Genomic DNA, 21,110 nt, shown 5'->3' on the forward strand with positions numbered 1-21,110 from the left:
CTCACAGGATAGTCAGAGAGCTTCCTGCTGTCCTGGAAAAACTTGAGCTTTAAAAGTTGGTAGGTCAGAAAGCTTGAGTTTCCAAAACAAAGCAAAGCAAAGTTCTGTGCATTGTCCCTGGCCCCTCAAACTTTCTTGAGAAGAGCAAGCAAGAAGGGCTTGCCCAGCTCCAGTGGACTCCTGCTGTGGCAACAGTACCACAGCACTGTAATTCTTCCCTTCAGTGTTCTGCCCTTCTTTCCACAGCCAGGCTCTGAGCTCTATCAAATATTCATCTCCTCTCTTGCTAAATAATAGATCAATGTAATAACAGCCAAAGCGCACTTAATCACAGCTTTTCAAACCCCACACAAAAGTCACTCGAAGATGGGTAGGGACAAGCACAGCAGGGGGATGGAGGGGGAGGAGAAAACAGAGACCCAAAGCGTCAGCAGTTCACAATGACAGCTCACGAATGGGGAAAGAGAGTCCTTGCCTGGCTGCTGCTGGCCATCCCCCGCAAGAGATGCAGCTATGAACCTCTTTCGGAAAGAGCTTGCCACAACACAGTTAAGGGCTTGCAAACAGAGCCTTCTGGCAACAGGTACCATACTGGACAGAGAGGCAAAAGCTCAGTAAAACCAAATGGGAGAAACTGAGAAGTATCCATATTCACACATAATCTAGTGTGCTAGTTCGTCATATCTGAGGGCCAATGTTCAAATCCCATCCTGGGTTACAGGAAGAAAGCATATGGACGACATCTGCTTAGGTTCACATGCACAATCCAAAATCATTCCAGAACTGAAGAGACTGACGGTCTCTGCTTCAGAAAAGTTCCTGGGAGGAGAACAGGAAGGATTTGTGGAAAAAGCAGATCTGAATGCAAACCCACAGACTGACAGGACTGAGGTAAAATATGCCAAAACAGTATCACACCATAGTCGAAATGTTATTACGGCACTTATTTACTGTTGCTGAAAATGAATCTACTCCAGATGTGCAAGGCTGGTTGCCTTTTTCTCTGCCTATTTCAGCAGGCACATATGGCAGGTAGGACTGTATCTCTGAAACTGTCCAAGTGTGTTAGCAGAAGGCATCAGAGAGAGACAATCCTTGTCACCCCCAGAAATATAACTGTTCCTGCAACCCATATCAAGAGGCTACTTGTGTTCACTTTGACCTTTCAGTCATTCTCATGCGAAAACACAGGAGACAGACTTGCTCAGAGCAAGGCCACAGTGAGTTCTTTCAGGACCCAAACAGTTGCCTGAGTCTCACATGACAATTAAATGGAAAACAAAGCTAATTATGAGTGACTGGCCTCCCCCTCCCCCCACCCCAGTATTCTGGCTCCTTCCAAAGTCATCCCTCTTCTTTTCAGCAACTTCAGGGGATAACGATCAGCAAAAGGGATCATTGCTACATTGCACAGGTATCTAGTTGTCCCCTGTTCTTCCTGTCTGTGCTTCCACGTGAACGCACCAGTTCTCAAAAATAAGCAGCTAGTCTTATTCTGTATGGAAGCTGCCAGACAGGACCCAGTTCAGCAGAGCTCTGTGTCCTCTCCCTGCCTCAAGTTGTCAAGAGCCATCAGTAGTCATCGCTTGTCGCAGAAATGGTAAGCACTTCGCATCTCAAAGGAATGAGCTGGAGGGAAGGAAGGATGATGGATTAGATAGCTAGACAGATGTGGTGTTTCTTGCAAGGTCACAGGATCAGTGCTTGACTTCAAAAATGCAAACTATTTATTGGCACATTTACAGGTCATTGGCTTTTGAATGACATCAGCGGAATCAAAAGTCAGCAAGGAAAATGGTAGAGGTTTCTGCAGGGAACTTTATAAAATGAAATCATTAATTTAGGCAGACCTGGGAATTTTTGATATAGCTGTTTGTAAAGAGCTTGGGGAATCTCAGAGGAAAGGTGCTATATTGGGGCCAAATAATATTAAGGATGAAGATGGCTTTTAAAACCAAACTAGGGGTAACAAAAACATTCCAATAAAGTCCATTTTAAAGGTTGTCTTCCTTACCTATCCAGAAGGAGATTAGAAAGAACACTCCTACCATCGATTCTCAAGAATGTCACAGTTCTGCCACTGAGCAGTGACATGCTCCTAAAGTTGGGGTTCTAGGACTGGGCAAACAGAACAATGAGTGACCCCTCATTTTTTTCTCTGTGTTATAGAGAGATGTACTGCAGACTGAGGACTATGCTCAGAATTCTTCAGGATTTGTCCTCTTGCATAGTTTATTTGTGATCAGTCACCTCAGCGTATCTGCTGAACTATATCTATATATCTAGCACTTAACACATCTTAATTATCTGCTAACTCTGAGCAGCATTGAGGATCAGTCCTTGGCTGACATTCTCTCTCTCTCTCTCTCTCTCTCTCTCTCTCTCTCTCTCTCTCTCTCTCTCACACACACACACACACACACACACACACACACACACACACACACACACACACACACACACACACAGTGTATTACAGTGGAAAATAACTTTATGCTCACCAGTAAGTTGACTCAGTAATTTCCAACCACTAGCAAACTATCCAGTGCCGTGGTGCTCCCCCCCTCCCCATGTTTTGACTCCACACAGCTTCCCAGTTCTTCCCGGGAGTCGAGGCAGGGCCGGCATGTAATGTCCCTGCTGTTTCCACATGACCCCAGGGTGTGAGAGAGAAACTGTGGATTTTAGACCGGGGGAGGGGGGGTTGAAAGTGCCCCGAATGATTCTCTCAAGTGCATATGGATTTTAGACAGGGTGGTGGTGGTGTTTGAAAGTGCCCTGAATGGGAGGGGAGCGATTCAAACGCACATGGATTTTTGACCGGGGGGGGGGGGGGGTGTTTGAAAGTGCCCTGGACAGGAGGGGAGCAATTCTCTCAAATGCACATGGATTTTAGACAGGGTGGAGGAAGGGCACCAATTCTGTCAGTCACCCTGCACCTGTTGATTGGTAGGGCAGGCCACAGCAAGGCAGGAAAAATAGCCCCGTTTGCTGCTGTAGTGTTTTCACAGCAGCGGAAGCACACAGAGTCGCACAGGGGCATTCCAAAAGAACCTCCAATTTGGTGGTTTTTGAAAACGGCGGGGAAAAGAGAAAATGGCTGTGCAATGCAGGGGCAGACCCAGTGCAGCTTTGAGGACCATGAAGAATTCCAGGCTGCACTGGGATATTCCCCGTGCTAACATCAGTACAATTTTGCCGTGAAAAAACAGCCCAAGACAATGCAATCCTTGATGACTTTGCCCTCTTCAAATAAGGTTAGTGAGGAGGGAGCACAAACACCATGCATAGGAACCAGGCCTTCACAGACAAGAATGCATTCTGCTCACTGAATCTGTATATCGATGCTTTCCATTCAACAGGATTAATTATGACTGTCTCTCGTTTCATTTAGCTCAATCCACCGTAGAATATGGCCAGGACCCAAAGGACCAAGCAACATGTTCCACATGCTCCCAAGGGCTTTCAGCTTGTTTGTCAACTTGCTCTTCCCCGTGCCACATGACAATTCGTTTTTAAAACTGATGGGGGACTGAGATACAGCATACAATCCTGCTGGGGTTTTTTTAAGTCACACATCTCACTGGAATGCACAACTGAGCATAATGCAGCTCTTTGAATCTCTACTAGTTGTCACTTCGTGTAGTTGTGCAAAAATATTTGTGATCTCCACATACTTCTACTGTTCCATACCTGTTCACAGTTATTTTCCTCCTATTTCCTATTTGGGGGGGGGGGGGGTGAGGACAGATAAATCCTGATTCACACAACAACCATGTCAGTGTTGCTTCTCATTGCAATGACATTAATGCAGCACAGGAACACTGCCTCCATTCAGATGTGGCTGTTAGTCCTTATCACTACACTGTTTGCAGAGAGATGCCCCATTAGAATGTGTAACCCAATATCAGAAGATATTCTGGTGTGCATCACCCATACTAAGGAATGCATTCCCTTGTTGTAATCCCCATCAGTGCAAATAATTATTTCATTTTCATGAATGGGTGTGAAAAATAACGTACGGGGGTGGGGGGAGATTAGAGTAGTGTCGTGGTTAGGACTGGGACCTGTGAAACCTGGGTCCAAATTCCCACTTGCACCATGGAAGCTTGGTGGGTGACCTTGGGCCAGGCACACTCTCAGCCACAACCCTGGTTGGTATTTGCCACCCGAGGGTGGGACTGGCACTGCTCAGAGTTCCCAACCAAAATAACAACACAACACTCGCCACCACTCTGCTCCAGGGAGGGGCGAAGGGCTGGGTAGAAGCCTTATATAGGCTCCTGGTCGCCCATCCTGATGACGCTGACACCCATAGTGGGCCTGGCCACCGCCTGCCTTCCGCCCTTCTAAGGGGAGGCATAGCGGGGCCTCTTTGCAGTGCCCATCCTGGGCAGCAATGGTGGGCCCCGCTAATTCAGGGCCGCTCTTTAGAAGGGAGACCAGGGAATAGCAGGGATGTGAAATGGAGACAGCCAATGGCAAACTACTTCCCAAAATCTCTTGCCTTGAAAACCCCACTAGCCATGTCAGCTGCGACTCAACAGCAAAAAAAAAAAAAAAAAATTCAAGGGGAAGGCCAGCTCAACTTTTACCCATTCCGGTATACAAATACTTTTACTCAGAATTTATAGATCTAAGAGTTTAGCTTGAGTGATCAGCCCCATAACCTCTGTAATTAAAAGCAACCAAGCCAGACAGGTCCAGCCACCGCTTCCCTTCAACTACTCAGAAAAATGGAATAAACATGAATATAAAATTACTATACTGGGGGCCTCAGGAACATCATGTAGCTGAACCCTCCTACCTGTGCTTTAGAGGGGGAAAAACATTACTCAAGACAGACTTTTTCTGAACCAGTCACAAGAACACCTTACTTTAGGAAGAAAATAATACTAATAAAGCCTTCTATTCAATTCACAAGCAAGCACTCGTTTCAGGATGGCTGTGATCAGAATTTTAAAAATCTGGCATAAGGATTCACAGAACCTTAATATGGAGCAGTGAGCAAAACAAGATGGTTAGAGGATCGAAAGAAAATATTTTTTATTTATTCCATTTCAATTTGAATTCCTAATGCTGGAGCACGTCAGGCTGACATGGACACCCCTGCTAACTTCCTAACACTAGAACTGCAGGGGCTGAAGCTGCTTGGAAGACATACTTGGCAAACTGGAAGACTACCTCTTCAAATGTGCAGGGACAGGTTAAGATGAATCAGACATGAGAAAGATAGGCAGGCTTCCTACAAAGCCCTCTTTTTAATCCTACAAATGTTCTTTGGGCAGCAGCTGCTATTAATGCTGCTGAAGATAAGTGAATGTGGGCTTGATCAATATTTGGACGGGAAACTACTGGGAGCAACCCTGAGAATCCTGAACAAGAAGACCTGTGACTGACATGTCTCTTAGGTGAGTCTTGGCACTAATACCAGGTGCTAGGCCCTGCCAAATTTAAACCTGAATTAGAATTCTTACCACAACATCTTTTTTTTTCTCAAATAAAAACTATGAAATCTAAAGTGCTTTGTACTAATAGTCTCCTGGCAATAGAAAGAGTTAATCCTGCGAAGGATTAACTCTGCTATGGCGCACAGTTTTGAAATTTCATGCCCTGGCCTATACATTCAGGCCATCTTCTTTATCCTCCACTTAGAAAGCAGGGAAATGTGACACCATTGGGAACAGTAAGAAATTCAAGCTTTGGGTTCATCCAACCAAAAGAATAACCTGATGGCTGGCTACTTGTGACCTACCCAGTAAGATACTGTTCTAAGAAAAAGAATTCAGCCCTTTTGTTAGGCTGAAAAATGCCCCCCCCCCCACCCGACTTATACGCGAGTCAGTGACCCCCCCCCACGATGCCCCCCACACTTACTTTAGCAAACCAAGCAGGCTGGAGTAGAGGCCTGCCTATGTTCCCTTCCAGGCTGCAAACGGCCTGCTGGGAACTACATTTTCCAGGAGACCCCGGGAAATGTAGTTCCCATCAGGTCGTGTGAAGCCTGGAAGGGGACAGGCAGGTCTGTTCTCTAGCCTGCTCTGTTTGCTAAAGTAAGTGTGTGTGTGGGGGGGAGGTGTGGGAGGGCACCGAACAGGGAGCCAGCGGCACCAAGCAGGGAACCCCCTCTGCCCCTGGGAAAAGGTGGCTGCCTTCTCCCTGGGGCAGAGGGGGAATGGCGGAGGCGCCCTGCTCTGTGCCGCTGGCTGCTGCATTTCCCACCCTCAACTTATACACGAGTCAATAAGTTTTCCCAGTTTTCTGTGGTAAAATTAGGTGCCTCGACTTATACTCGGGTCGACTTATACACGAGTATTTACGGTACACAGTGGAATTCTGCCTAACATCTCACCTGAGAATCGTCATATAAAAGTCTGGCATAGCCCACCAAAGTGCAGTTCTGTTCGTTTAAAGGGCATACACTTAACAATGAATTGAAGATCCTTTAATCAGAAGTGGCCTTAAAGCAGAATTAAGCAAAATATGATCTGTAGTCACAGTTCAAACAATACCACAATGCTTTACAATGCTTTTTTAGTCTTTGCAGCTGGCTCTTAATATCCTTTGGACTAAACCCAGAAGTGTATGAAGAGGAGTTTTCTTCCTATTCCAGTTCTTCCATTTGGGACTCACAAGAAAAACTTTTTAGATGAGGTGTGAATAGATGTAAATTAAGAATCATTATATTTAGGAACATCAGATGCAAGTGGAATAGCCAAAAGAACAACAGCCTCAAATTTGTCCCAATGGGAAAAACTATTGCCACACCATAGTGTTGCTTTAACACAAGTTTTCCATTTTTGGACATTCTTTTACCTGCAGCACATATCAGTATTTTAGCACCCAGTTCTTCATACAAGCTCATCCATATACATACACCACTGAATAACCAGCAGAAAGCACAACAGCTTCCCATTACCTTTCATAACAAGGTCCCAAGCAGCAACCAAACTGAGGCTAAAAGTTCAACCCCTTAGCACATGCAGCATGCTTGCCCTCCATTTCCCTTGTAAAATGGCTGAACGGAAGCCGTAGCGTTAAGCAAGGTGGAGCTTTTTCCTGATGTCTCTTCAGAGTCTGATTCCCCAGGAGGCATCAGTTTTATAATGGGATGCGTTGAAACAAAAGTGCATGCATTTCACTACCACATTTCAAATGGAACTTTGTGGGGCTTTATAGGAGAGCACATTTCTATGCCATATGTAACTCATACAATAGTTATAAATAGCACTTGCAAGCTACATGTATTTTTGTATCACAAGATGGTGAGCATGTAGGCAGATCCCAGTAAGCAACAGTCTGTGATATATCAGAAATATCAGGAAAACTGTAGACAGAATTGATTTTTATGCAGAGATCACAATCAGACAGACACAAACACACACACCACACACACATCTTTTAGCTGTTGCTGCAGGATAACTATATCAAGAGGTTATTAGAAGGAATTCAAAAAACCCAAATAATGCACCACAAACCAGAGCACAAAAGAGTTCTATATTGAGAATGGCTAAAATCTGATTTATACAAGAAATGCTACAGACAGCAGAACAATCATTTTCTTTGTGAGAGGTGCTGCCTGTCAAGCTGAGAATGAAGTACAGGCTTCCATGATTGACTCAATGTAAATGTTATGAACCATGCATGGAGACAAGACATACACCACCTCTGAATAATCTTAGCAGAGAACATGCCCTCTGCACCAGGGATCAAGGGGAAGAAAAAGAAGCAGAAAGAGTGGCAGGTGGGAAGAGGGGTCACAGCCCTATGGGACAAAGGACTGGGTCACAGAAGCACGCATTTGACACTTTTGTTTTGAAAAAGATTAACTGAATCAGACTGTAGCTAACATTTCCACCAGTTCAAAGTGTGTGTGTGTGTGTGTGTGTGTGTGTGTGAGAGAGAGAGAGAGAGAGAGAGAGAGAGAGAGAGAGAGAGAAAGAGAGAAAGAAAAACAAAGGTTCCTAACAAGGTACAAAAACAAGTGGAGATTGGCATGAGTGTGAAGCAATCATGATTTCTGTGCTCTGACTAAGGAAGTGTCCCACTGGTTCTCCCTTTCCATCACCTGGATCATAGTGGCTCAGTGGTAATAGTTTTTTTTTGTGAATTCAGCTTTTATGCTATTTCAAGAATTGCCCCTAAATGAAACCCTCACTCCTAACAATCTATGTAAGTGGCAAAGATCTACAACTCACATTAAAAAACTAAAGAAAAAAGTAACACCAATCAATTTAGAGATAGCAATTCACCCTGGAACATTCCATTGCTTTGAAAAGATAGAACTTGTTTATAATTTGGCAACAGTTAAAAGAGGAGATGGTAAGACACAAAGGAGATATAAGTTCTCACACATCAACACTATACACGTTTGAACTGTGGTAAACTGCAGGATCTTCAAATCCTTTGAGCCTGCTTTAGAGGTAAACAATTATTTTGTTCGCTTACTGAGACATTCTGTGAAAAAGGCTGAGAAATTTCTTTAGAGAAAGCAGTAAAAGTAAAGAACAACTAAGGGTGTAGTATGATCCTGCATCCATCATTTCTGGCAATTACTAGCATAATGATACCATGAGAATGAAATTGGGTGGGCAAACAGCAGGCCAACCATAACAGTAAATTAATTAGCCTGGCCTGTTTTGTTAACTATGACCCCAATCAGGGTTACCAACTCTGGGTTGCGAAATTAGGGGGTGAAGCTGGGAAGGGCAGGGTTTAGAGGAGGAAGTTCAGCAGGATATAATGCCATACAGCCCACCCTCCAAACCAGCTATTTGCATAAGGGGAGCTCATCTCTGTCATCTGGAGATCAGCTGTAATTTTTGTAGAACCCTGGGGGTTGGCAAGTCTAACCACATCAGAGTTTCAAAACAATTGCAAGCAGCGCTAGGCTTGTAGAAGAGCTCATTCTTGGCAGTAAAAAGGTGAAGCTTTTCTGGAATTTCTACCTAGAGCTGCCATGACCAGGATAGTTTTATCTCCTTGGTCTCAGAAGCTAAGCAGTTAGTATTTGGATGGGAGAAACCCAAACAGTACCAGAGTCACTATGTAGAGGCAGGCAATGACAAAGCACCTTGTCATTGCTTCTTTGTCACTGTATGTCTTGTTGCTGCCAAGGAGGGGAGGAAGGGGTCCGAGAGTGTAGAAGGAGACACAGAAAAAACCACTGTGTGGGTAAAATTTGACCACAACTGTTTTATTGATGTGCTGGAAAAGGAAGCAGAGGCGCAGTATAGGGGACGGATCTAGCACTAAGCAGCATGTTTGCTGTCCCCCAGTAATAACTTTCCCCCAGTCCGATGCATGGGGGAAAACACCAACGCCCGAGCAGCAAGATAGCGGGAGCCATCTGGGTGCTGGCCTCTCGATGAACTCCCCTTGATGCCAGGAAGCGCGAGCCTCCACCAGCCCCTGCCTGGGAATGTGGTCCAGAGGCTCGCTCCACTCTTATGGAGGCCCCCATCAAATGGGGAGGACCAGCAAACAAGCTCCTCCTCCCCTGAATGGATCAGTCCCCAGGCGCAACCTGCCAGGCTGTGACAGATGAAATGCAAATAACAACAATCACCGTAAACAGAATGCCAACAAGAAAAAACTCAGGCCCACGAGGGAGGAAGGGAGGGGGGAGAAGCTGTCAGTGCTTGGAAGAGAAGAGTGGGATGGCCTGGTCTGCCCATATAAGGCTATGGCCCTGCCTCCTCCAGGCATGGCACTTGCTCACACCAGCAGCTGGGCAGCCCCGCCCCATGCCAGCGCTGACCCTGCCCCTCTCCCTGCCCCACTCCCGGGCAGCAACGGCAGCCAAGGTAAATCTCAGCCGCTCTTTGTTTTCATGCAAACTCTGTTACTCCCCACACCCCTTTTCCCCTGGCGTCTAATAGCTCAATAGCGTCCTTTGCTCCAGCATTACATAAGCAGCATTTAAAAACAACAACAACAACAACCTCAAAGCCTTTCTGGTCATTTGGAAATAGTGGCCAGAAGACCTCATTTGGACAGGCTGCTTTCCTCTGCCCTTCCTGCACTGCCCGACTGGTCCTTTGCTCCAACATTAGACCTGCAGGATTTTTAAAAAATTCCGAAAAGTCAAAACCTTTCAGATTGTTCAGAAATAGTGACCAGAAGAGTGGAAAAAACTGCTGTTGGGAGAGCTGAGGAGGGAATAAAGGAGTAACAGAACCAAGATAAAGAATTACACTTCCTGTTCAGCTGTTTTGCTCTGCAGGGTCACATTTCGCTGGCATGTGGAAACTGCACAGCTTCTCTGCTCTGACTCACAATAGCTTTGGAAAGGGCAATGCATAAAGGAAATGGATAAAGGCAATGCATAAAGGAAAGTCTCCAGAAAAGGAAAGGTAAGCTCACTGCGAGGTAGAATTTAAGTGCGTAAATAGCCAATGTGTCTTGCTTTGAAAACCCTACAGGGGCACAGTAAGTCAGTCGCAACTTGAATTGGGGGGGGGGGGGGGAACCATAGCTGAGAAAGACTTCTGCTGGAGACCCTAGAAAACAACTTCTCATCAGAATAGATGGTCCTAGAACTAATATTGCACCTGACAGTTAAAAAGACAGATCTTTAAAAATCAACCACTTGCTCTTCAAGAGGTACTTTATATGTTGGATATTCATTGTTATATCATAGCAGTATATCAGTTATACACCACAGTACCTGTGATATCTGTCTGGGCATCTTCAGTCTCTGCTGCTGCCCTGCTCTTCTTCTCCAGTTCTTTCATTTCAGGCACATAGAAATCCCCTTGACGTGCAAGGGGACATATAAAATAGATTTTGTCACCTTTATAGATCTCCATTCTGGGATGAGCACATAGTTTCCGCTCCTAAAAGAGATAAGACACAAGGCATTGGATAAGACACAAGACATTCCCATTATTCGACAAGCAATGTGCACATTTCTGGATATTCAAGATAATTCTTTCGATCCGCAATTCCAAAGCAGTGGTTCTTCTACAGTCGAGGGAGATGTTTTTATTTTTATTTTTTGCATAGAGGCGAAGACATATTTATCTACTTCTCTGATCTTTATCACTTTCAATCACTAAGGGGCCAGATTTATAAATGGCTCAGCAACTTGTGAAAAAGGGTAACAGCAGTCAGGTCAGTCAGTGTCTTAAGCACCACCACAACTGGTGACTCCGAGATGAAACAGAATCGGAACAGACTTGGAGCACTTGGCAAAAAAACTGAAGCAGACTCGTAATCAACTGTACAGTTAGATTTGAAATCTTTAATGCTAATGTAATTGTCAAATGAACACTATCTTGGCAGGTCCTGACTCTTAAATAATCAGCATTATATAATAGTTGGAGCAAGGCTAGGACAAAATCAATCATGCTAGCTCCCCACCTTGGCCAAAATGTGTACTCACACCAGGAATATCAGCCTTGATGGAGCCATTCAAAATAAACAAATCTAATCTGCTAGCTAATCGTACTAGGTGGAACCCTTTCTAGTTTGATTAAACATCATTGGATTGTCTTGGAGGCAAGGGGAAGGCTGACTCGTGGGGAGGGAGAGGAGGGCTAAATCATTGATTAAATACAACTACTCATCAGATAGGCCTGCTCTTTGCTTTGAACATTAATAGAAATACTGTGAAATTCTTTTAAGAAAGGGCAACATAAAACACGCAGCAAATAGGTCTCAAGTCACTGAAAAAAGTACCAATTTAAATACCATTAATTGAAGTTGAAGCTTGATATTTCCATATTCTCCCAGTTGATCCATAAATTGGACTTCACATCTAGATGGATCAGGGGAGACCCAGAAATAAATGACAACGCACAGTTTCCACATCAATCCTGCAATATCTAGGCAAAGATCTCTGCTAGCAGGTTTGGAAAAACACCTGTTTTAAACTTTTGGGAGCTGAGGCCAGTCCAAGTGAATAGTGTTGGATCACACTTTATTTGATATAAGCCATCTCCTTTTGAAATTTCTGCATTTTAAATTTACATATGTACTTGACCAGTACAATTTGGAAGATGCCAGGTTTTGCAAATATTTTCACAGGAAATCAGCCAACTGATATCATTCAGTGCTGTGATATTTCCCTGGCATCAGTAGAGGACAGTCCTCTGCATATGATCGGGGATAGCCCGCATGGCCCCACGAGTCTCTGTGATTCAAGAGAGGCTTTGGAGGTCTCTTTCCCCTTTTCTGTAGGTGCTGGCCTTAAGTCAGCTGACTACTTGCAACTACTGCAGTAGGGTACATTTTCCACCCTGACTCTGGTTGGGGTCTATAAGTTTCCACACAGGAAAGTCTCGTGGTGCTGTGGCCTCCTCAAACAGATCACTGAAGTTGGATTCCACTCCCCAGCAGAGGAATAGCAGCCCTCTCCATCTTTCCCTCTAGCCCCAGAGAGGAGACAACAACAAGAGAAGTTATGTGACCCTCCTTGATCCCAACCCCACTCATATAGGTAATGCTGGTGACATACATACTTGTGTCACCCACTCTTTCCTCAGCCTGTAGCCCTATTCCAATGATGAAGGTCATTTTCAGGAGTTGTGGGCTACAGCTGAGCTGTGTGGCACCACAGTTGGTGAGTGAGTGAGGAATGAGATGGTAAGCAAAATGTCCTGGTGGCACTTTGCTTCCTTATACACAACTAGCAGGATACCCATGCATACTTCCTCACAGCCTCTCTATGAATTTCGGGGTGACATTCAGCACATTTGTGAACTTTACAGCCGGTTTGTGAACTGTGGGGTGACATGCAGCATATTTTCTCACAGCCTGTCTGTGGACTGACGGGTTGATTTTTGCATATTTTGCAGCAGCTTCCTGTAGTTGTCTTTTTTCTAATGCAATGTGTAAATCGCTTTCTGCATTTAATTCCTCTTCTCCCTGTAGCGATTTCAGCAGAAGGAACAGGTTCATATGCGTTGAGGAGGGCGGTGTTAGAATGCAGTTGGCGCACCATTGGATCAATCGTGCTTGTTGTTTGGTGGGCATTAGCAGAACTTGTCGATGCGACAAATGGAGTTAGAGCTTCAAAGTGCCCTTCATTAAAATGTCCTGTGAAACGAAGCTGTATATATAAACGCAAAATATCACTCACTGACTGTAGCTGGACTTCGAGTCAAAAAGAAACTCAAAAAACCCATCTAAAATACCATGTTGAAGGACATGAAACTCGTGGTGTTTAACTGTTACCCTTAGAATGTTCGTGCAGATGGCCAGAGTTGAACAGTAAATATCTAATAAGTCGAGTGGAAGTGAATATTTTGGAAAATCCTTTCTTAGCGAGCACCTGAAGCACATAACGAACCGGTGTGCCAAATTTCAACTTTGTAGTTTCGGTGGTTTTTGAGTTCTTTTGGTCAGTCAGTCAGTGGTATTTCGCGTTTGTATATATAGATAGATTCAAGGAATGATAATGGAATCCACAGCTTTCAGTGATGAACAGGTCTATAAACAAAGGCAAGTGTTTGGGTTCAACTCAGGTGTTTCAGGAGTAACTGTAATGGCTTAGTTATCCTTTCTCCACCCTTGTGACAATGCAATATAACCTGCAGCCCCCTCAACCATTGGTAGAATTGTTCGCCAAAGCCACATGCATGCATATGGACATAAAATAAAAGCAGCCAACTTGTGTATACAATCAAAGAAAAAGAGTTATTGGTTTTATGGGGGAAGGGCTTTTCTTCAGCTTTTAACTGAACCCTAGAAGTATACATAAATTAAAGACTGAAGTGCACAATAGTGTTGAGTTGAAAGGTTAGGTTATGTGGAAAAGCGAAAAGATACTTGGCGGAGAAGATAAATATTGGATGAATTCTGAGGAGAATTTAATAATAATATTTATTATTTATAAAGCACCGCAAACACGAGGCACTGCACAGCATTATTTATCCATCCTTTTATTTTCTTGTTCATCTGTTCTTTGTCAGATGTGAAGTACTGAGAACACTGGATTTTATTTTGGTATTGCCATTTTGTTTTCAAATGGCAAATAACTTCTGGGATAAGGTAGCATCAAACCATCATGCTTTCAAAACTTGTTTTTCTCATGACCTTGGAGACAAGAAGCCCCATTAAAATTTTCTATAACCTGAAGGCATTAAAATATGATTAACTGGGCCCAGGGCCTCAAAATTCTCTTCAACAGCTCTCTGAGAGAAAAAAAAAAACCAGATGTCACTTTATGGTCTGCCACTAGAGCATTTAACAATGCTGATCCAGACAAGAGGAACTCCTGAGGAGATCAGCTGCTGCTCCTAGCAGGCACCTGCCACTAATGAAACCCTTTTCCTTGGAATATATATGTAACTTTCTGGAAGAAGTTCAGAGATTCTCAAATTAATACAATCCAAGAGAGGCAGATGAAGCAGCTCTTTTCAGACCAGGGGTGTCTAATTCAGAAACTGCTTGATAAATCTCTCACCCCTCGTTGCCCTTGCCTTTGGTTCTAGTTCCACAAGCACAGACAAATGTACTACAAGCTTCTTTTTTTAGAGATCTCATCTGTCCAATGGGCAGCATGGCTTTTGAGACCTATAGGTGTCAGCTGGCAACAACAGGAGTCTGATGACCGCTGGCACACTGGGACCACTCAGAACCAAAGAAGCAAGGCTCCAAACAGTGCACAGGGAGTGGACTTTGCACTGAAATAACAGCTGGCCGCTCTGCAGAACACCCACATCCTGCCCGCCCAGCAGCTGCATTACTTGACGTATATTATGGTTTGCATGGCATGAGTGTCTGGGAGGAGGCTAGTGTCTTTGTGAAACTGCTATGATTTGTGGAAAGGGGTGGAAAGGATTATTTTCTTTCCTCTAAAATAAATGTCAGCTATACCGTGCAGCAGCTTTGTGCTGACGTCACCAAATAGCCTTCACTGAACTCGGCTCTGCCATGCAACTTGCTAGCTGCTCTGCAGCTAAAGGGCCTGGAAAGCAAACTCCATAATGAGGGCAGAAGATGACATTGAAGCATGGCTATGCCAGTAAGGGCAGCTTGGGGGATTGAAAGAATGGGAAACAAAGGGAAGAACACTCTGGAGAAGGTTGACCCAGGGAGTAAGGGTGGGATGAGGGACACCCCCCCCCCCCCCCCGCCCCTCTTAAGGTTGCTTGATCACCTCCTTGGCGAATTTTACTAAGGGTTTTCAACAATGAAAATTACAAAGTGAATATGGGATGTAAATGTTTATTATAGTTTAGGATATGATATACAGTACAGTAAATTAGGTAATTTAATGGTCATGATTCTATATGTTTTATGATTTACAGGCAGGACAGGTTTTTGTGGATAGGAGCTGGCAGAAATCAACACAAGGAGGCGCTTACACTTTCCAGCATTCCTTCCTGCTTCAGTTTGCATCTTTCCCTTTGCCATGCAACTGCCAAACCCTGCCTTACCTTTTGCAGCCCTGCAAAGGCAGAGCTGAGATTGAGTTAGATGGTAAATGCCTGTTCTTTTATTGATGTTTATAATTAGAGTACCAAGTCAATTGCAGAAATCATCTAGTTCATAAAACAGTAGCAAAAGGGCAGCCAAGTAAATTAATATGTGCCTTTCTTTGGCCTGTGTTGTGGAGCCTTAATATGAGTTCACAAACTGTTGACTTGGCAGGATTTCTATCCATAGGACATAACTTTCTAGCATCTCCACTCTTGCAGCTGTCCCAAATCCCCCCACCCGTGCAATTGATTCCACACAGCCATTGCAAGGAGAATGAATGCACTGGTGGCGGCGGGGGATGCTATATTCTCCTACTACAAAATGTTGTAAAATGAATGCTGGGTGCTATATTCCTGCTATAGCAGCCTTTCCTGCAAGTATAATGCTTCTTAGTCCTTTAACGTATGTAAGACATTTGCCACATTCCATAGGATCACACACCCCTCTTACCTTCAGTCCTTTAACTTTCATATGTGAATTCTACCCATCATCAACTATGGCTTAGTAGTATGTCTACACCAGTGTTAACCATGGATAATGGTAAACAGGATGCAAATTAATCACGTATCCCATCATTTATGCCCGGCCCAGACTAGCCTGATCTCATCAGATCTTGGAAGCCAAGCAGAGTCGGCCCTGTTCAGCATTTAGGTGGGAAGCCACCAAGAAATACCAGGGTTGCTACACAGACACAGGCAATGACAAACTACCTATGAACATCACTTGCCTTGAAAACCCTACGAGGGCTCCATAAATCAGCTGTGACTTGATGGCCAAAATGAAAACCATGTGTATAGTTTAGAATCAAATACCACTCCTCATCAGAGGTCAGATGAAAATTAGTCACACAGAGATTCTGGCACAGGTTAGGATCCACTGGAGGATTTCTGTGAATGGGAGGGGGGGGGGGAGGCATTTTTCACCAATTCCACTCAAGCTGTTCCTGGAGGCCATCTAACTCCCACGAGCAGCATTTTGGGAGGCAATTTGCACTCCAGCAGGCAGAGGTGTCAAGAAAGTTGTGCTCTGCTGATAGTAATCCCTTCGACCAGTAGACATTCCTAGTAGATGCAAGCCCCAGTTTCAGGGGCATAGTTTTAAAAACCGGTGATCCCCACACAGGTGTTCCCCAGTCAAACTCCCTGTGCCGCAAACCTTTTGGTGCCTTTAAAAATCATATTATTTTTGTTCAAGATGAGCACACCGAAGCTGACCAGGCATGACACTGGAGGTGGGAACAAGGCCAGAGAAGGAGTGTGCCGTCTTTGGCCTTGTCTCTGCTCCCAGTTTCTAGTCAGGCCGGCCTGAGCGCACTTGACTTGAATGAAAATATGATTTTTAAAGGCACCAGAAGCGGGTTTTTTGCGGAGGCGGAGTAGGAGAGGGGATGGTGACAGTCAATGAACACTCACTCGTCCCCTCACTACACCCCTACCCAGTCTAGGTAGCTGCAATGAAAGGGGGAAAACTTCCTTGTATAAAATAGTAGTCCTCCTCTCAACATTTTTTCAGATACACTGGAGGAAATGGAAGTTAATACTGTGTGATTTATTACCTCTGCAGGGAAATCTGCCTCAATCTGATTATTAAAAACCTGATTAACCCCAACCATCCACTTCACATACATACTTGCTAGCTTAACAAAACCTTGCCCTTGAAAGAGAACACAACATATAGCCAGTCATGTCAGATGTCAAAGTGCTGCTGTCTAATCTTTTCTGCACCAGTTGCTTTCAGAAATCAACATCCTGTCACATGTCCATCAACATTTCACAGACGAAAACAGGGACACTTTTGTATGTGCTTGTTAACACCTTATCCTCATCACCAGAGTATACTCACACACACACAAAGTCTATTGCACACTACTGAAGGCTCTCTTGTGCCCACTGTACACTGAACTTGCTCACTGTTCAATAGTACACCTTGCAAATGGTTTCTGTTCTGAAACTGGATAAAACAAAAGTTTATTTTTTAAAACAAAACTTAATAATGTTTAATAGACTAATATCAATTTTGATCTGAATGTGCTTTTTACAAAATAGCTAAAATTCAAATAGACTCAAATACATTTGCTTTTTAGGCAGGGAGCTATTGAGGCCATGATAGAAGAAAAGTCAGTGGGACAAGTTCATTCCAATACATGCCTGTACACTTTTAAAAGGGCATTCCTAAAATCTCCACAAAGGGCAAAATTGGAACCAGTGGCTAGTATTGAAACAGGGATTGGTCCTGGAAAATTAATTAATTATATTTACTTTATTAAATTTCTATACCACCCCTCCCTTTTGAAGTTTTGAGGGGCACTTCAAGTATATATGCAAGTATTGTTCTGATTTTACAGCACTAAAAACATGGTATTTTCTCTAATATCGAGGCAGCCTCTTTGGGAGAAGGAGAGGTGATAACTAGCAATGTATCAAAAAATCCCAAGCGGCTGAGGGCCATTTCTTAATTCAAAGGCCATTCACCTTCTTCTCCTCCCTGTAAACACTATCATTTTGTGAAGCACAACGATTACCATGCAAGCTTTGCCATCGTCTTCGTTCACACAGTCAGGCTTTTACAATACATTCACTTTTAGCAGCTCATTTAGATTTTAGCGGCAATGAACTATGTATTGCCCACCATGTAAGGTTATCTGGTTTTTAAGTGTACAGAAAATGACCCTGCTCTTATTGAATCTGGACTTATATTTTCAGAGGGTAGCCATGTTGGCCTGCAGTAGAACAGCTAGATTCGAGTTCAGCAGCACCTTAGAGATCAATGAGATTTTCAGAGTATGAGATTTCAAGAATCAAAGCTCCCTTCATCAGAGCTGAACATTTTGTTAACCTGTAATGTGCTACTGGACTTGAAACTAGAAATATAGTATTGCTATTATTAATTTACTTCATTTATACCCTGCCTTTTCCACACATGGGAACCCAAAGGACCTTCCACAGTTCTCTCTCCAATTTTATGCTGACAATAGCCCCGTAAGGCAGATTAGGCTGAGTATATACGACTGGCCCAAGGTTACCTGGCGAGCTTTGTCAGCAGAGTGTAGATTTTCAAACCTGGGCTTCTCAAACCCCAGTTTGATACTTAGACCACTGCATTGTGCTGGCCATCACACAATGCTACAACATCTGATAATACATTAGTGATTTACTTCTATAGTCACTCTCTGGTTGAAGTCTTTGGGAGTCTCTTTCTGCCTTAATGAGTTCATCAGAAGCTTTGGGCAGTACTTGGTTTGTTAACGACACCCAACTATAGATTTCATTAATTAAATAAGCCTCCAGAAGCCAGATCTCTCGCCTGGGCCACTACATCACTTTCCTTGTTCAAGTGGCTAAGACACTAAATCCTGACAAGATGGAAATCAGCAGAGGTATATAGCATATAGGGACATGGGTGCCCCCCCCCCCACATCAGCTGCACACCACCAAGCCCTACCCCCACCTTCAGTGCAGGCCGGGGGTGGGGATTGGCAGCAGGTGGTCCCACCCTCGAGCCCCGTCCCCGAGCATGGGGGAGATCAGGGGTAGGGGGGCGCCTGGAGAAGATGTTGTCTCCGGGCGCAATTTCCCCCCACAAGCCTCTGTGGAGATGATGCTGGTCAGTAAAGCTTCTGCCTTCAAAGGTTTCAACTCCATCTCTCCAAAGGACTCTGTGAAGTCCCTGGAAGTGTTGTTGGGCTCAGTTTCATTATTAAAGTAATGGGTGCCTACAGTGGCTAGAGACGCTTTCAATCAACTACATCTGACTCATAACTTTCCACCACGTGAACATTGCTGAAGTGATTTTGCTCATTATTCTAACACATTTTGTGTGGGACTGCCCTTGAAAATTATTTGGAACTGCATCTAGTGTAGAAAGTGACAGCCTGTTTGCTCTCAAGGGACCCCATGGATCCTATTTTATTATCACTGCATTGTTTGCTCATTTGTTTTCAAGTCTAATTCAAGAGGCCAGTGCTAAGTCTTCAAAATCTCTTCGTGATCCAAGGTCCACACATCCTTTCTCCTGATATAAGCCCATATAGCTGCTTTGCTCGGTTCAGCAACACCTAACAGTTATTCCAGCACCTGCCTAGGGTGAATTCCACTGCTCTCCATTCATAGGCCCCAACATTATGGAACTATTTCAATGACAGCTTCAAGACGGAAACAAGCATTTGGTGTCTCTGAATTATTTTAATGGTCTGTCAGGTTTTATGAGGGATTGTGATCTCTTAAGGACAGTATTGTATCCTACCTTCACTGGCAAATGGATATTAGGGCCGAAACAAGAACAAGCCACATTGAGAGTTCCAGTAATGGACCTTCAATAGCACATGTAGATTGGACCTAAGTATAGGATAAAAGCCATAGAATGCAGTCTTGGCCCATGTGAAAACATGTATATAAAACCTGCCTGTTGGCTGAACAGCTACCAGGCATGTGGTAAATCTTTGAAACCCTCATATCACAGTTTTTAGGTACTGGAGCTGACAAAATTCTTTTCCTGAGAGCATCAAGACAGCCATTGTCAAACGAAGACGGTTTTGGGCTGAGTGGATTAACAGTCTGATTCACTACGAAACAGCTGTTTGGAGAGCTGCTGTTACAGAGTAGCTTATACATGTTAGCAGTATTCCTTTAAAGCTAGCAATCTTTTGGGCAGACTTTTTGTCAATTCTTATCAGTTTTATTTATTAAAAATAGGGGCATTGCAAAATGCAGTATCACATTGTTTTAAAAACAAACATATGGCAGGACTTAGTTGAAAGCTTTACTGGTAAAAACAGAAACAAACAAAAACGCCTCCCACATTCCTAGTTTCTAACAAAGAGACCGATGCCTGAAAGAAGCTGTAGGGAATACTTCCCAGCCAACCTAGGCTTCTAGCTTTCCTCCCAAGACAGGTGAAACAATATCAAACACAGACTGAAAGCTGTATTAAATAAAAAGGTTTGAGCTATTTTTTTAATGGCAGAACCGACACATCTCATAACTGTTGATTTTTTAAATGACAAACTGAACAAGAAATGTCCCTGCTGCTCCGTCCCTTGGGCCTCAAATTCAACAGCTAGCAGCATTTCAGAAAGCTAATACTAAGGAAGATATTCTGGTTATAGCCATCAACTCTAGCGGCACAATTTTCAAAGACTTAACAGTTTGCATTATTTAATTCAGCTAGCACTTAGGCATCAAAAATACTCGCCAAACGTTTAAGCAAGTCTTTGTTTCAGAGGACTTAATAGGTTTCAGAAAGAGCTGCCCAGGTCTCAGATGTATCCAAATATATTTTTAAACCCTTTACCAAATAATAATATTTTTAGTCCACCCGTTTCCAAATAACATAGTATTCAATCTTTACACTTCTCCCATTTTTAATCTAAATTTCTGATGATGTTTAAAAACTAGAGGAGTCATGTGTCAACCCAAATAACACATCTTTACCTTTCCAAAACTTCCAAAGAAGTGCCTGAGGTTTTGGGCAGTGTGCCCCTCTATCCCACTGTTTCACTAATCCTTTTGCCCACCTTTTCCCATCTACTATGGAACAACAGCAAAGTCCTGATTGCCATGGTACAAGAGAGAGGAGGGTGGGCGACTCAGTGACTACACTCTTTCTTGCTCTTGGCATGCTTTTCAGATTGACCCCAAGAAGTCCAAGCTACAACCCCACAGCATTCTTTCCGCTTGCCCTTC

At 43.8% G+C, this 21,110-nt stretch overlaps 1 protein-coding gene across 9 annotated transcripts in view; it reads right to left on the reverse strand.

Annotated features, from left to right (window-relative positions):
* Positions 1-21,110, reverse strand: part of TEX264 (testis expressed 264, ER-phagy receptor) — a 184,841-nt gene that overhangs the window by 35,743 nt on the left and 127,988 nt on the right. For all 9 annotated transcript variants that reach the window (XM_048488702.1, XM_048488704.1, XM_048488695.1 and 6 more), the window contains one exon: positions 10,670-10,838. In XM_048488702.1, coding sequence (XP_048344659.1) covers positions 10,670-10,838 — 169 coding nt within the window. The remainder of the gene's footprint in view (positions 1-10,669; positions 10,839-21,110) is intronic.

This window comes from Sphaerodactylus townsendi, linkage group LG03 (genome assembly GCF_021028975.2).
Source record: "Sphaerodactylus townsendi isolate TG3544 linkage group LG03, MPM_Stown_v2.3, whole genome shotgun sequence".
Lineage (NCBI taxonomy): Eukaryota > Metazoa > Chordata > Lepidosauria > Squamata > Sphaerodactylidae > Sphaerodactylus > Sphaerodactylus townsendi.